At 39.7% G+C, this 15,908-nt stretch overlaps 1 protein-coding gene across 6 annotated transcripts in view; it reads left to right on the top strand.

The window, feature by feature from the left end:
* The window catches only part of PITPNC1 (phosphatidylinositol transfer protein cytoplasmic 1), a 270,335-nt gene that overhangs the window by 43,389 nt on the left and 211,038 nt on the right, over window positions 1-15,908 (top strand). For 2 of the 6 annotated variants that reach the window (XM_037809087.1, XM_037809086.1), the window contains exon 2: window positions 6,084-6,310. The exons of 3 other annotated variants lie outside the window; for them this stretch is intronic. In XM_037809087.1, coding sequence (XP_037665015.1) covers window positions 6,254-6,310 — 57 coding nt within the window. In that variant the 5' untranslated portion in view covers window positions 6,084-6,253. Of the gene's footprint in view, window positions 1-6,083; window positions 6,315-15,908 lie in introns of all 6 variants that reach the window. One more of the 6 variants, XM_037809089.1, reaches the window with a different exon arrangement.

Raw genomic sequence — 15,908 nt, forward strand, 5'->3', positions numbered from 1 at the left:
CTGATTTCCTGTTTAGTCATAGCTTTTTGCCTGGGCCAGGCCACAGACAGCAATTTGCCGTTGTCTATACCTCCCTCTCAGAGTCACCAGGTCAACTGACTCAAAGTTAAAGGACCTGATGGCTCCTGGAAGTTAGGTCTTAATAGCAGCTTTTATTTATTAAGGTCTTTCTTGAGGGCATTTCCAACACCTGATGGATTTCATCAGCATATGCCTCACCCTTATGATCCCCACGTTCTCCATAGCTCTGGGCTCAGCTTCCGATTTGCTGGTCAGAGATGAGACTGTGTCCCTATCACACGTAATACTGAATCTAACCCGGGAGGAGGGGAAGTCGTGGAAGGAGAGTGAAATGGGGGTCCAGTTCATATTTGATACAAAAAAAACCCTGGAAACCAGCTCCTTTATTCCCTCCAATTGTACCACGTGGTTGGAAACAACCATTTCGTCAGTCTTTCTTTTAGTCCCATCATGGCTGGAGAGACCACAGAATCCTCTTTTTGATTATATTTTTTCTTTTCCTTAGTCCTGAGAATGGGAAACTAGATGGAAAAAATGACAGGAGAGTGTCACTGAAATAACTTGGTAAGCTTTTGGGGTCTTAGTCATCTTTAATGGTTCCTGCTTTTTGAATAGTCATAAGTATGCTCTGCCCTACAGTGAGAGACACTGAATAAACTGGGAATTCCACATGTGTGGCTACAGTCATGTGTGCTTTGGATTTAAGCTCTTCTTTTCCACTTCATTAGTTATTAACAGGACCTGATTGAGCTAGGCAAAAAAAAAAATGATACAAAAGCATAGGAAAATGGGATTTTTGCCTCTGAAGAATTTATGATTTAGTTGGGTAGAAAAATTCTGCTTGGCTCAAGTTGAGCCTTTTCTTCACACAGCATTTCCAAATTCTCTCATTTCTGCCCTAGATTTGTTGCTGGAATCTGACTTTTCCTCTTTAACCCCCAGAACCTTCTGCTCCTGTGTTAGGGGTCCTTCCTCATTGACTGGCTTTTTATTGGGGTGCCTTGTTCTTGGAGTGCCAGGTGGGATCATATTGGAGCCCACTCAAGGCAAAGAAAAAATGAGTGCCTGTATACACTCATCAGGATAGCCTCTGTATTATGAACCAGGCGGGAAAAGTTGATAAAAACGCTGCAATCAAAAAACATGACTGTATAGAAAGCCTCATGTTGTCCAGTCGGTTCACACGACATTGTCAGCCCTCATTGACCCACTGGGCTTGGGGGGTGGGGAAAGGCCACAGCCAGCTGCTCAATAACATAGGGTTGGACTTTACTTAAAATTTTGATATCTTTTTTGTCGTGGGTTTTTGCATTAATTTTGACTTTTAAAAATATGCATTAAAATAAGTAACTACTTAGCTTGATAACCGAGTTGTTTGGCAACCCCCCCTTAAATTTTGCATCCGAGGTGGGTACCTCCCTCACCTCCCCTAACCTAAGCCCTGGTCTATTGCAGAAAAGCCTGGTCTGCTGCCAGTTGCTTCCTAACAGACCAACCGCGATCTTGTCACTTCCTTGTTGACTCCCAAAGTGACATCTGCCCCGCCTGTCCCTTTCCCTGCCTCTCTTCTCACACCACTGCCCCAGGCCTCTTTGTGACTGCACCTTCGCCCACCTGTACCTTCTGCCTGAATTCTACCTCTGTCCCCAAACGCCTTCACCTAAAATATCACAGCCTAGCTGTTGAGCCCTACCTCGAATACCACCTCCTGGCTCCCTGAAGTAGGCTTATTTATTTTGTTTTCCCCTAGAAAACTGTTCCCGCTCGATTTATATTTTGGGTGTTGCACACACTATTCGACTGTGATTTATCTGTTTACCTGTGTCCCCAGTTACACCGCCAGCTCCTTGAGGAGAGCAGCCAGGGCTTTTCATGTCACATGAATAAATGAGTACAATTTGATACAATGAAAGAGCAGGAACAGCAACTATAAAATAATTCATGAAAAACACTAGCATGGCAGAGGGGACACAGGTCTTAAGGAGATGCCAAGTCCCAGTCTTGGGCCTGTTATTAACTAGCTTTGTGCTACTGCAATTATTTTCAGATTTTTACTATGGAAAGTTTCAAACATAAGCAAAAATAGGGAGCACAGTGCGATGCATGCACATGTACCATCGCCCACCTACAGAAACCGATCATGGCCAATCTAGTTTTTCATTTCTTCCGGTAGCCTCCTCCCCACCCCCATTTATTTTTGACACAAATCCCAGGCAGTTTATCGTTTCCTATATAACTATTTCAGTGAGAACATTAACATTTTAATTTTTTGCAAATTCAATCTCAGCCATGTATGAAGAAGAGATCTGAATGAGTTGGGATTATGAGGAGGCCCTTTAAAAGCAAGTCATGAAGGATGGATATGAATTTTGGCAAAGAAGGTTTGTAAGTGGAAATTATAAATCATGTAGGCAGCTTGTGATCCACAGATTGTTTTAGCTGGAACAGGGGGCAGGGTGGGGAGCAGAGAACGGGAAGGAAAACCTAGGCATGGAACAGAAAAGCAAGCCCCTTGAAGCTTTACGGGCAGCCTTTTGGGTGGGGGGGAAAGGCTGGAGAACCTTTTAGTTTTATGTCACAATGCATCCTTTTTAAGGGCTGCGTTCACAATAGTGACACCGGGCTGAGGGCGGAAATAATATTTATGTAATGCTCTTTGGCTTGCTCAAAGCACTTTTCTTTTTGATTAATTTCGTCTTTAACAGCCAAAGAAATCGTGACAGACGTGTTTAAAGAAACTGGTACCTATACCAACTACCTGTCTCTAGTTGAAGACAAGTGAGAATTCAGTTTTCCAAGCTCAGCCCTACGCTAACAGGACCTGGCAACTGTGCATTTTATCCCGCTGAGTTTAATCCTTATGAATAACAGAGCTTTGTTATCCTTGGGAGTGGATTTCTGCTGCTCAGGAAATTAGCTGCACTCTTATTCTGAGAGGTGCCTTCTGATGTCATGAGGTCTTTTGAACTGTGCATAAATAGAGGCCATTGTTTAGGCATTTGGAGCCTAAGGTTTAAACTGCCCAGAAGTTTAAACCAGACTCCAGGTATCTTTGATTCTCTGATTCTTTTTTTCCCCCTGAGGTCACAAGTAGTGGTTTTCTCAGTATTGCTTGAGGCCCTGCCTGGTCTGTACCTCCTCAAACTAGGGCACAACTAATCTTTTACTGGAGACTTTTCTTCCTAGAGAAGGAGGAGATTCTTCTGTGTCCAATGGGCAAGCTTAATCAGGATATCAAGCAGAAATAGAACATTTTAGAATAGAGTTAAGAAATGATTTTGACTTAAGATTTTTAAAAAAATTTTTAAGCTAGGAGATATAGAAGAATAGTACAGAATAAGCCTATTAAATTTGTTGCTGCCCTGGAATCTCTTAGGAGGACAAGTCATTTCATTCTGGTATCTCTAAAGGAAGAGTTGATTGCTGGGGCAAGCTCAGAGCTCACACAACTCAACTCTGCAGCACAGTGAGCCTTTCTGGGTCCTGTGAGTGGCGGATCTAAATAAAACCTGCTCGGTGGTCATCAAAACCACAGAGAAAAGTAGCCCTCTTTCTTTGAAGGTGTTTATTTTTATTTTCTGAAATCTTTACATGGGATCCCAGCTAACACATTACTTTTATATAAAAGCTCATTTAAAATCAATAGTGAATTGGTTCTTTGAAAAGTTAAACATGGAATTACTCTGTGACCCAGCAAATTCACTCCTAGAATTGAAAACAGGGACTTGAACAGATATTTGTACACAAAGGTTCAAAGCAGCTTTATTCACAATAGCCAAAAGATGGAAACAACCCAACTGTCCATCAACAGCTGAATGGATTAAAAAAAATTGTGGTATATCTATACAATGGAGATGTCAAAAAAAAAAAAAAAAATGAAGTTCTGATACATGCCACAACATGCATAAACCCTGAAAAATACTATGTTAAGTAAAATAAGGCAGACACAAGAGGACAAATACTGTGTGATTCCACTTATATGAAATATTTAGAATCAGTAAATTTGTAGAAAGTAGATTTGACATTACTGGGGGCTGCGGGGAGTAGAGAATGGGAAGTTACAATGGGCACAAAGTTTCTGGTGGAGGTGATGAAAATTTTTGGAAATAGATAGCGGTGATGGTTGTACAACATTGTGAATGTCATTAATGCCACTGAATTGTACACCTAAAAATGGTTAAAATGGCAAATTGATGATATATGTGTTTTACCACAGTAAAAAAAATATATTTGTGGGCTTAATCGGGATGTTTTCCTTTTTCTTTTGGTCGCCTCACTTACCAGTGTCCCTGAGTGTGGATGCTGCTGGTTCTTCCTCCCACAGAGTAGGGCAATTTTATCATATGGAACCAGATGCTCATTCAGAACTGGGGCAGCTTCCCTGACGTGCAGGAGAGGGCACACGTCTTCTCCAGGCAACCTGGACACCACCACAGCCTGGAGAAGCTGCCCGTATGTCCCTGGTAGCTAATGCACGCCCTGCCCTTTGGAGGAGCTTCCTGTAGGCTTCGTACAGTTGTCACCTTCACTGATATCACCATTATCTCTCTCTTCCACTGGGTCAATCTAGAACTATTAGGCCATTCCATCTTCTCTTTCATGGCCTGTGCGTCTGGTCCTTCTGTGGGATATTATCTTCTGGTGGAAAGTCCTTTCTCATCATCCACAGTCAAAATTGCCATTAAGCCGCATTAACTGAGCTGCAGATAATGGGTTCATTCATATGCAAAGCATTTATTACTCTGCTCCTTCAAGCACTAACCTTTTTTTGCTCTTACTCTTCCTCTGTCACCTGTGCATCACCATCCAAGCAATTAAGAACATTTGGTTGCAAAATAAAAATTTAAAAAAATTTAAGAGTTCCCCCCCCACCCCCACCCCCCGCCAATATTTGGTTGCATTTATTTAGTTTGTGCTGACTTTCTAAGAGGTGTCCATGTCAACATAAGGAAAGTACCTTATCTGGCATATTCTGTTCTTCATGTTCTAGTTTGGGAAGGCTCACTGTTTGGAAGAAGTTAAAAGTGACCCCAGAGAATTGCTTTTGATGATGTGATACTCACATCTTTTGACGCTTTAGATTGGGTATTGTCAATTTAATTTGGGATCTGTCAGCTTGTTGGATTCTAGTCACTCATTTTAAACTCTTTTTGTCTGTATTAGCTGGAAAAGCATTGGACCCAAGCTTATTTGTTAAGCTGTCATCAGAATAACATAAAACTTTTCTTTAAGGAGAAAAGAAATTTTTTTAAAAAAGGAAACACGGTACTATATTTTCTGAACAGTTTTCAAAGAAAAAAAAATTGCCTTGTCTTTACCTTGACAAAGCATCTAGTATTGCTGGGAGATTTTGCTTGAATGAGGACTTCAACATTATAATCCAGAAATCTTGGGGACTTGAAATGCAACAGCTTTCTCTGTTTTGGGGGTGTGGGGCAAGGGCAGCAAAACAGTTTTATACAGCTAGTTGACCAAAGAGCCAAATCTGAAAGCTATTCTTTATAAACCTAATTCATCTCCTTCTGATGGGTTTGTCCTTGGATACATGTATCCCAATTTGTGCTAAAATGAAAGCATTAGAAATGTGACTTCTTTCTGTTTGCTCAGGTTTTCAATGTTTTAATTACTCAACTGTTTATCTTTCTGACAATGAGAATAGTACAGTAGCCAGTAATTACTAACAATTAAACAAAATAACAAGCCACACACAACAACACGTCAAGTCCCAGAAAACCCAATTAAAATTGCACTTCATTTTTTGCTTTCATGATTTAGGAGCAAATTTAGAGTCAATTTCATGATTCTTGTGCTATTTTCCAAACTAAGGACTGTAGACATTTGGACAATGAGCTGCGCAGTTGCAAAAAGTATTTTCCACTAGTTAGATATTTACAGACTCAACTTATGAAGAAATAGCCCCCTAAGAATGGGTCAAGGACCACAGTCCTGTGCCTTTCTTCTCCCTCATACTGAAGACTACAAGGGAAATTTTTAAGAACTTATTTTTAAGAAGCGCCATTTGAAAATCTTTCCTCCTAAACACCTGCTGTTCTTCCATTCAGGAGTCATTTCTGGAGCCTCTGTGTGGTGCCAGGTGCTCTGAATACAGAGATGAATGAGCTCACCCCTGCTTTCAATGAACCACTTGTCTGATAGAGCAGACCGACAAGGCAATCAGTGACCGTGGCCTAATGGGTGGTCACCTAAGCCAGAGGCACGGTGGCTTCGTTTGATGGCAGAAGGCAGAGGAGAACGTGGGAGATGTTCTACAGACGTTCTACAGAAAACTGTAGGTGGGTGACTTGGGGTGGTGTCTGAGCAAGGAAGAGCTCTAGTTCATGCTCTTAAGTTCTTTTCCCTAAAAGGCTAGCAATAGCTGTGAGCAGAATTAAAAAGTTATATACAGAAAGAGAATCCAAGTTAAACTGCAAGTCCTCCTCACCTAGGCATTGGTTTCTTGAAAATTATTTTCAAGGTTTACCACAGAAGATTCCTCGCCTCTCTTCCCCTCTCCTCTCAAACAACAGAGCACCACTTTAACTCAACTGGCCCCTAAATATGCAGTAGCCTGTGAGTGACGTGGCCACCTTTCAAGCAATATTACCAACACATTGTACAACATTTATATTTTCAAAATCTCTTCTGTGCATTACATTCCCTTTTGTACATACCATACAAAGAAATGGGAGAATATAATTAACTTGTCCATGGTAGAAGAATAGCACATGGAATCTGGATCTGCTGGCATTTAGCCTCCTGCTCTTTTGTCTACATTTCTCTAATTCCCTGTGTAATATTATATGAAAGTTTTTGGCTTCTCCCTGCATTGGCTAATTTTTGGGCACTTGGACGATTCCAAGAAAGTGGGTCTCCAGCTACCGATTTATGCAGTGTATTCTGGACAGGAGTGATGGAACTGATAAGCCTTTGGATGGTTGTGGGTGAACTGAAGGCAATATATGGAATCCTGACCCATCTACTCTGAACTTGAAACAGCAGAATAATATCCATATTAGCAATATGAGAGTTTCAAAGGCAGCTAAAGCACATGTCTTGTTTTCTAGATACCAAATTCTATATAGCCTAAATTGCCTCTGTTTTGTTCTGTTATTATACTCTTCAATCTGTATATTTGTCCCCAGTTTGGTCATCATCTGTGGCATGTTTGTTTTGTAATTTCTAACTCTTTGGAAAATCTGTTGGCAGTCTGCTCTGAACCAACTGACAATGACATGAGCAGCAGCTGAGGGAAAGGGATTTTCTTAATGTCTTTGCAGGCATGACAGGGAAGGTACACTCTTCTTGGTCATTTTAATCTTAAGCCCTGACTTCTTACAGTTCATTAGAGACCATATGAATCTTGACTCACTTCAGCGGTTTTGGCAAACCAGCTTTTTGCTAATGATTTCCCAAGCCCTGACTTCAATCCTAGATTCTTTCCAATTTTGCAACTGTCCATTGGATGTTTGTCCTAAATATCTATCCTCAGGGTGCCTAAAACTCAACCTATCTAAAACAGAATTTATTGTCACCTCCTTCCTCAAAACCTGCTTCTGGTTCTATGTCCTTATTTCCTTTTTTTTTTTTTTATTATTTTGAAATAATTTGAAACTTACAGGACAGTTAGAAAAATAATACAGAGGCCATAAAGAACTCCAGCATATCCCTACCCATACCAGGTACACAGATCCACCAATTTTAACCTTTTGCCACTTTCCCATGTCTTTCTTTTCTTCCTTCCTCCCTCTTCCTCTCTCCCTCCCTCCCTCCCTTCCTCCCTTCCTCCATCCCTTCCTTCCTTTCATCTGTGTATCTGTCTGTCTATCTATCTATCAATCTATCTTCTGAACATTTGAGAGCAGGTTGCACACATCACATCAGTCTCCTTGAAAACATAATACTTCCACATACATTTCCTAGGAACAAGGATGTTCACTTATATAGTCACCTTAAGTACAGTTATCAAGTTCAAGAAGTTTAACATTGATAAAAAGCCTACATTCTATATGCCAATTTTTTTTATGTCCCAATAATGTCATTTTGCACCTTTTCTCCTCCATTCTTTGATCCCATCCAGTATCATGGATTGCTTTTAATTGTCATTATCTCTTCAGTTTCTTTTTTTTTAATTGTTGAAACATACAACATCAATCTTCCCATCCCAACCCCTCCCAAGCACACCATTCAGTGGGATTAATCACATTCACAGTGTTGCGGTACCCTCACCACCATGCATTGCTATAACTTTCTCTTCACCCCAAACAGAAACCCTACCCTAATTTTTCATGAACTCCCCATTGTCCCTGCCCCCACCCCTGATAACCTGTATTTTACTTTCTATCTCTATGAGTTTGCATGTTCTCTGATATTTTCTCATGGTTATTATGGGGCTTAATTTAACATCCTAAATCTATAACAAGTCTCATTTGCTTTGATATCAACTGAACAAAATCAATAGCATACATGAACTGTGGTCCTATACCCTTTCGTCCCTCTACCTTTGTGTAGTTCTTGTCACAAGTTATATATTTATGCATTATGAGTCCAGAACCATTGATTTATCATTACATTTTATGCATTTGCCTTTCAGGTCCTGTGGAAAGTAAAAAGCAGAGTTACAAATAAAAAATACGACAGTACTGACATTTATATTTATCCATGTCATTATCTTTACCAGGGATTTCTATTTCTTTATGTGGTTTCAGTCAGTTGTGTAGTGTCCTTTCCTTTCAACCTGTAGAAATCTCGTTAGCATTTCTTGCAGGACCAGCCTAGTCATGACAGAGTCCCTCAGCTTTTGTTTATCTGGGAATATCTTAATTCCTCCCTCATTTTTGAAAGACAGTTATGCCGGATGTGCCATTCTTCATATTTTATTTTATTTTTATTTTATTTTAAATTCAGTTTTATTGAGATATATTCACATACCAAACAGTCATCCATGGTGTAAAATCAGCTGTTCACAGTACCATCATATAGTTGTGCATTCATCACCCCAATCTATTTTTGAACATTTTCCTTATACCAGAAAGAATCAGAATAAGAATAAAAAATAAAAACAAAAAAGAACACCCAAATCATCCCCCCATCCCACCCTGTTTTCCATTTAGTTTTTGTCCCCATTTATCTACTCATCCATCCATACACTGGGTAAAGGGAGTGCGATCCACAATGTTTTCACCATCACACTGTCACCCTTTGTAATCTACATTGTTATACAGTCATCTTCAGGAGTCAGAGCTACTGGATTGGAGTTTGGTAGTTTCAGGTATTTACTTCTAGCTATTCCAATACAGTAAAATGTAAAAAGTGTTATCTGTATAGTGCTCAGTAATGTCCACCAGAGTGACCTCTCGACTCATTTGAATATCTCTCAGCTTTATTTTGTTTCATTTCACATCCCCCTTTTGGTCAGCAGGATGTTCTCAATCCCACAATGCCAGATCCAGATTCATCCCCGGGAGTCATATACTGCATTGCCAGGGAGATTTACACCCCTGGGAGTCAGGTCCCATGTAGGGGGGAGGGCAGTGAGATCACCTGCAAAGGTGGCTCAGTTAGAGAGGGAGGGCCACATCTGAGCAACAAAGAGGCACTCAGGGGGAGACTCCTAGGCACAATTATAAGCAGGTTTAGCCATTCCTGTGCAGTAACAAACTTCATAGGGGCCAGCCCCAAGACAGAGGGCTCAGCATGTCAAGTCATCAGTCCCCAGTATCTGTGAGAACATCAGCAACAATCCCGGTGAGGAAGTCCAACACCTCCACACCCTCCCCCAGCTCCTCAGGGGGACCCTGCATATATATTTTCATTCTCTGCCCAAATTACTTTGCTATTTCACTCTAACCTATACAGACCTACCATATCTCACTTCCTATTCAAAGTTCCATGTAATTGTGGTGTTTGAACAAACTGACTATAGAAGTTATATCATTGAGAAAATATAGATCCTATACCAAATAAACATTTCTTCCCTTGGTCTCACATGGAAGTTGAAGTTTTAACACACAGTTTCCACCTTTACCCTTTGGCCTGATTTGCCCTAGTCTTAACCAGATCTGCTTCATTCATATCTCTTATTGAAGTCTGGGCTCTCTTTCAGCTTTTTTTTTTTTTTTTTAAACAGTTGCTGTATGCACTAATACTGACATTCATATCTGCCGAGCTCTAGCTCTGAGTTTCAGGTGTCACACAGATACCCAGTGTTCCAGAGACCAATCAGGTTATACATCAAGGGATCAGCATCTCCGAGTTTGGAGATAGCCATTACAATTCAGGAATAGATTTGACTGTTGTAAGAGCTTACAATCTAGGGACCATTACAATAATCATTTCCCTGTTAGGCTGTGCTCTAAGATTCAATTCTGAGTTTACACATTATAGTTAGTCCATATTGGTGAGGCATTATAGTGTTTGCCTTTGTTTCTGGTGTACTTCACTCAACTTGCTGTCTATAGGATCCATTCACTTCCTTGCATGTCTCACAACTTCACTCCTTGTAGTTGCTCAGTATTCCATTGCATGCATACACCACAGTTCACCATTCTGTTCCTCAGTGTACCCTTAGGCCACCTCCACCCACTGCAAATCATGAATACTGCCTCCATAAACACCAGCCTGCAAATGTCCATTCATGTCTCTGCTTTCAGATCTTCCAAGTACATACCCCAGGGATATGCAATTCTTGATTGGCAATTTTTTGCTTTCTGCACTTAAAATATGTCTTCCCACTGCCTTCTTGCTTCCAGGGTTTCCAATGAGAAACCGACATTTACACTTATTGAAACTCCTTTGTATATGACATGTTGCTTCTCCCTTGTGGCTTTGGCATTTGGCAGTTTGTTATAACATCGCGCAGTTTGGGGCTATTTGGATTTATCCTGTTTGGGGTTTGTTGAGCATCTTGGATGTGTATATTCATGTCTTTTGTTAAATTGGGGGAAGTTTTCAGCCGTTATTTCTTTTCATATTCTCTCTGCCCCTTTTTCTCTTTCTTCTCTTGCTGAGACTCCCACAATGTATATATTGGTTTGCTTGATAGTGTCCCACATGTTCTGCTGGCATTGTTCACTTTTCTTCATTCTCTTCTCTTTTTGCTCTTCAGAATGGATGATTTCGATTTCAGGTTTAATGATTCTATCTTCTGCCAGCTCTAATCTGTTGTTGAACTCTCTAGTGAATTTTGCATTTCCGTGACTGTGATCTAGCTCTGTTTGGTTCCTTTTCATAATTTTTTTCTATGTATTGACATTTTCTTTATATTCATTGTTGGTTTCCTGATTTCCTTTTGTTTTTTGTCCAGGTTTTCCTTTAGCTCTTTGAGCGTACATAGGACCATAACTTCCTGTTTCTTTGTATATTTTGTTCTTTTTTTTATTGAAATTTGGACATTTTGAAAAATTTTTTTAAAAAGTGTTATTGTTGGAATTTAGACTCTGAGGTGTTTGTTCCTTAAGCTTGTATCCAGCTAGAGTTATGACAGAGCTTTTCTTGATTGCCAGGAACTAACCAAAAAAAAAAAAAAGAAGAAGAAGAAGAAGAAAATACCTTTCCAGTCTTTGCAGATTGACCTGTGCAAGTGGCCTTCTTCCGGGCTTATCCATAAATGAGATTGGAGAATAGCTCCAGGCCAAAGTCTAGGGGCTCTCCTATCCTTTCTGTGCATACCTCTTGTCTTGAGCATGAGTGGTGGCCCTAGGAATTCCCCACTTTACACGATAGGTATGCCCCTCCTTCCCTTAGAATCAGTGTCTTCACAGCCCTGGGTGCTGCACTGCATGGTCTACAAACAGCAATCCCTTGCCTCAGGCAATATGGTTTGACTGCTCTCCCACAGAGCCCTGTAGGAGAGCTTGGTGAGTTTCCTTTTATATGCATGGCAAGTTCTGGGATGAGTATCTCAGGCTACCACCAGAAACGTCGGGCCCCACACACATGCTCCTAGTCTGTGAATGAGGGTTACTCTGTTCCTTCCAGAACGGAAGACCAGGGATCTACCCTGGGAGCACACTGAGGGGTGGAAGAGGGGCCAGCCAGGGTGCCACAAGATCCTACTACTTTTAAGTGGCCTTTTTCTTGATTTGATGCTCGCCCTGTTATTGCAGTACTTTTAACTGTTTTCTGGAGCTTTGAGAAAAATGTTTCTGCTAGTTCTTGCTGGTTGTTCAAAGCTTCTGTGGGGGATGGAGCCCTGAAGAGTCTCATTCTGCCCTCTTGCTTGAGCTGGGCTCCTTATCCTTTTTAATGAGACCACCGTCTTCTCAGTTGGCTGAGACCAGAAACCCAGAAACTATCTTCCTCTTCTCTCCCACTACCTCACCAAAAACTAAAATGGTTGATTCTGTCTCCCAAAAACTTCTTTGATCTGACTTCTATCCACTTAACCTATATCCTGATTTTCAGTTCTTTTACCTCAAAATAGCTTCTTGCTTTGTTTCTTTGTCTCTAAGACGTCTCTTCACATTGCTGCCAGAGTTAGCATTCTAAAACTCAAATCTGATTGTCACTCACCTCCTTAAAATTCTTTAATGGCTTCCCGTCACCTATGAAATGAAGTACCAACTTTTCGGCACAGCTCTCCTGTTTTCTCGTTTATTCCCTCTTTCTGAGTGCATCCTGCTCCCCAGCATATATACTTCTTTCCCTTCCCAAAACGCTACCCGAGTTTTCTCGCTTTCTTGCCTTTGCACACCATTAAATCCATGTCAGAACTAAACTTCTAAGAAATTATTGCAATATTATCTCAAAATTTCTCTCTTCTGAAACCTTTCCTCCTTCTCAGGCAGTTAGTTGCCCCTTTGCTCCTATAGTTTTGTCATAAACAGCTACTGAGGTACAATTTGCATACCATAAAATTCACCCTTTTCAAGTATACTGATGTGTTTAGTAACCCTATTCAATTGTGTAAACATCACCGCAATCCAGATTTAGAACTTCCTATTAACTCCAAAAATGCCTTTGTACCTGTTTGTAGTCAGTGTTCATTCCCACTCCAAACTCCCAGGGAACCAATGATCTGCTTTCTGTCTCTATAGTTTTGCCTTTTTTAGAAAAGACATATAAAATCATACAGTATACTTCAGAGGTTACATTCTATTTGACAGGTCTAACTAGCCAGTGCAAATTTGAAACATTCAAAATAAGTGTCCCTGCTGAACTGGAAACATTTGAAACGAGGAACATTTGAAACAAATCTCCACCTCTGACTATAATTGTTATGCCCAGGCCTCTTTCCTTTGTTCTTTAACTGCAGAGTCAGTCTGAGCTAGTTTGTTAACAAGTTACGAGGCTATTTTAGGAAACTCCACCCCCAAGTCTCCATCTTGCAAGGACAGTGGGCGGGTAAACAGGAGGACCGGCCACCAATTACAGCTTGGCTTCTTAACCCTCTGCCATTCCCCTGAGCTGCCCCCACCTTGTGTGAAAGCTAAACTTAATCTAATTCTCACACTCAGTTTAGTCTTTTTGAGTTCAGCCATGTTGTTTAATGTATCAGAAGTTGGTTTCTTTTTATTGCTGAGTAGCAGTTTGTTGTATGGATGCACCACATTTTGTTTATCCGTTCAGCAGATGATGGGTATTTGGTTGTTTCCAATGGAGCTAATATGAATAATGCTATGATCATTTCTGTGCAAGTCTTAGCATTGATGCATGTTTTCATCTATTAGGTAGGTACTTAGGAGTGGAATTGCAGGGTCATATAGTAAGTATATGTTTGACTTTTGAAGAAACTGCCAGACTGTTTTCCAAAGTGGCTGTTGCATTTTACATTCTGACCTGCAGTGTATGGGAGTTTCAGTCTCTCCACATCCTTGCCAGTACTTGGTATTAACACTCTTTTTGATTATAGCTATTCTAGTGGGTATACAGTGGCATCTCAATGTGGTTTTCATGTGTACTTCCTCTAGCCCTTTAAAACTGCTTTCTTGTAGAGAATGTGTTATATTGTATTATATGTGTAGCTGACACGTCTGCTAATCTGAGAGCTGCTCTAAGGCTGGTCCATCTAGCACGGTGCCAGGTACAGAGTTTGTTGAAATGAGTGAACAAACGTAACTAGTATGAATGGCCAAGTAGTTATTCTTGGTAACAGAAAACACTGATGATCAACTCCATGGGTGGTATAAAAGTCCAATCCTGCCCGAACAAACTTTTTGCCAGAGTATCTAAGAGACAAACTTTACCTAAGTAAGTTTTACTTTCTTTTCTATGCCTTGTTCTCCCCTTAATGACAGGTAAAATGGATAAAATGTAGAGAAGAAAGAAAAAGAAGAAAGACACTCAATCTCTAAATGACTAAGAGCTTTTGGAATAGCTTGGGAGAGAAGCATTTGGATTATTGGTTACTCCATGGTTTTAGATGTGGGGAATTTCTGCCATTACTGGGACTGCCTGCTGCTTCTCCCTGCCTTCCTTCTCTGTTTCAATAAGAGGAGGAGCCAGCAAACTTTTTCTGTAAAGAGCCAGATGGTCAATAGTTTAAGTTTTGTGGGCCAAGAGATCCATGTACATCAGGTAGATGCTTATATGATGAGTCAAAACAAATTTCTGAAAATTTTTTATTGATGAAGTTCAAAATATAAGAATAATACTTGAGTACAATTTTCTGTAATTCAAGTCTACTAATGAGAAGAATGAAATTCTTTTTGTGGGGATAACCTGTTGCTTACTTGGAGTTCAAACTTAGTGTGTTCTATCATCATGGTAGAAACATGGCCCCAGTGGTTTCCCATCCTGAGAGCTCATCAGAATATGGGGAAGTAGGTTAAGAGCACAGGCTGTGATTAAAACTCCTTGGATTTTAATTCTAGTTTGAGGGTTCATCAGCTATGAGATCTTTGATTACTTACTTAACCTATCTAGAAGCTTCAGGTTCCTCATGTGTAATAAAAGTACTTTCTTCACAGGGTTGTTCTAAAAATTAAATACAAAGATTTAGAATAGCACATGACAATGTAAATGTTATTCTTTTCATAATTTTTTCATTCATTTAAAAATGTAAAGCCATTCTTGGCCTGGATTTTGCTGTGGGCCACAGTTTGTGAGCCCCTGAATTGGAGCAGAAACTGTAATTATTGCCACTTACTTTAAAAATGATTGCTTTTTCCCCTAATTGTAAAGCACCATATGTTCAGTGCAAAAAACTCGGAAAACACAGAAAAGCACAATACAACAACAAAAGTCACTCAAAATTTCCAACATTCAGAGACACTTTGATGGGAGCATGTTGCTTTATATCCTTGTTGCCCATTATCTGTGCATATATACACATGTATTTTTTAATAAAAATAAGCTCATACTATGTATATTGCTTTGTATCTTTTTTATTTTATTAATTATAATATCTATTAATGTTCTTTATTCCCAGAATATTTTGTTATACAGTTACATTAACATTTATTAAACCAAATTCCCAAAAGTTGGACATTAAAATGACTTTCAGTTTTTCAATATTAAATATAACTTGGCTGTAAACTAGTACATATGTGTTTGTACACATCTCTGATTATTTCCTTGGGATAAATTAAAGAATGTAATCACTATGTTAAGGCTATCTATATGTTTAAGGCATTGGTGCATCTTGCAAAATTGCCCTCCAGGAAAATTGTAGTTTGTACTTTCCCAACTGATATCTGAGTAAATCTGTCAGTTACTGTGCTCTTACATTTTTACTGGGTTATTGGGCTTGGGAAATTAAAAAATTAAAACGTTTTTATTTTTAAAACCATTCAAATATATATTAACATTTAGACAGAAATTTAACTCACACCTGTGTACCCACCAGAGAGATTAAAAAGGTGTTAACATGTTGTTGTATTTGCTTTCATTTTTTTTAATAATAAATTTTATTTTAAAATAAGTTATTTGCTTTCATTTTAAGAAAAAAT

The sequence above is a fragment of the Choloepus didactylus genome, chromosome 18, assembly GCF_015220235.1.
Source record: "Choloepus didactylus isolate mChoDid1 chromosome 18, mChoDid1.pri, whole genome shotgun sequence".
In the NCBI taxonomy this organism is placed as follows: Eukaryota; Metazoa; Chordata; class Mammalia; order Pilosa; family Megalonychidae; genus Choloepus; species Choloepus didactylus.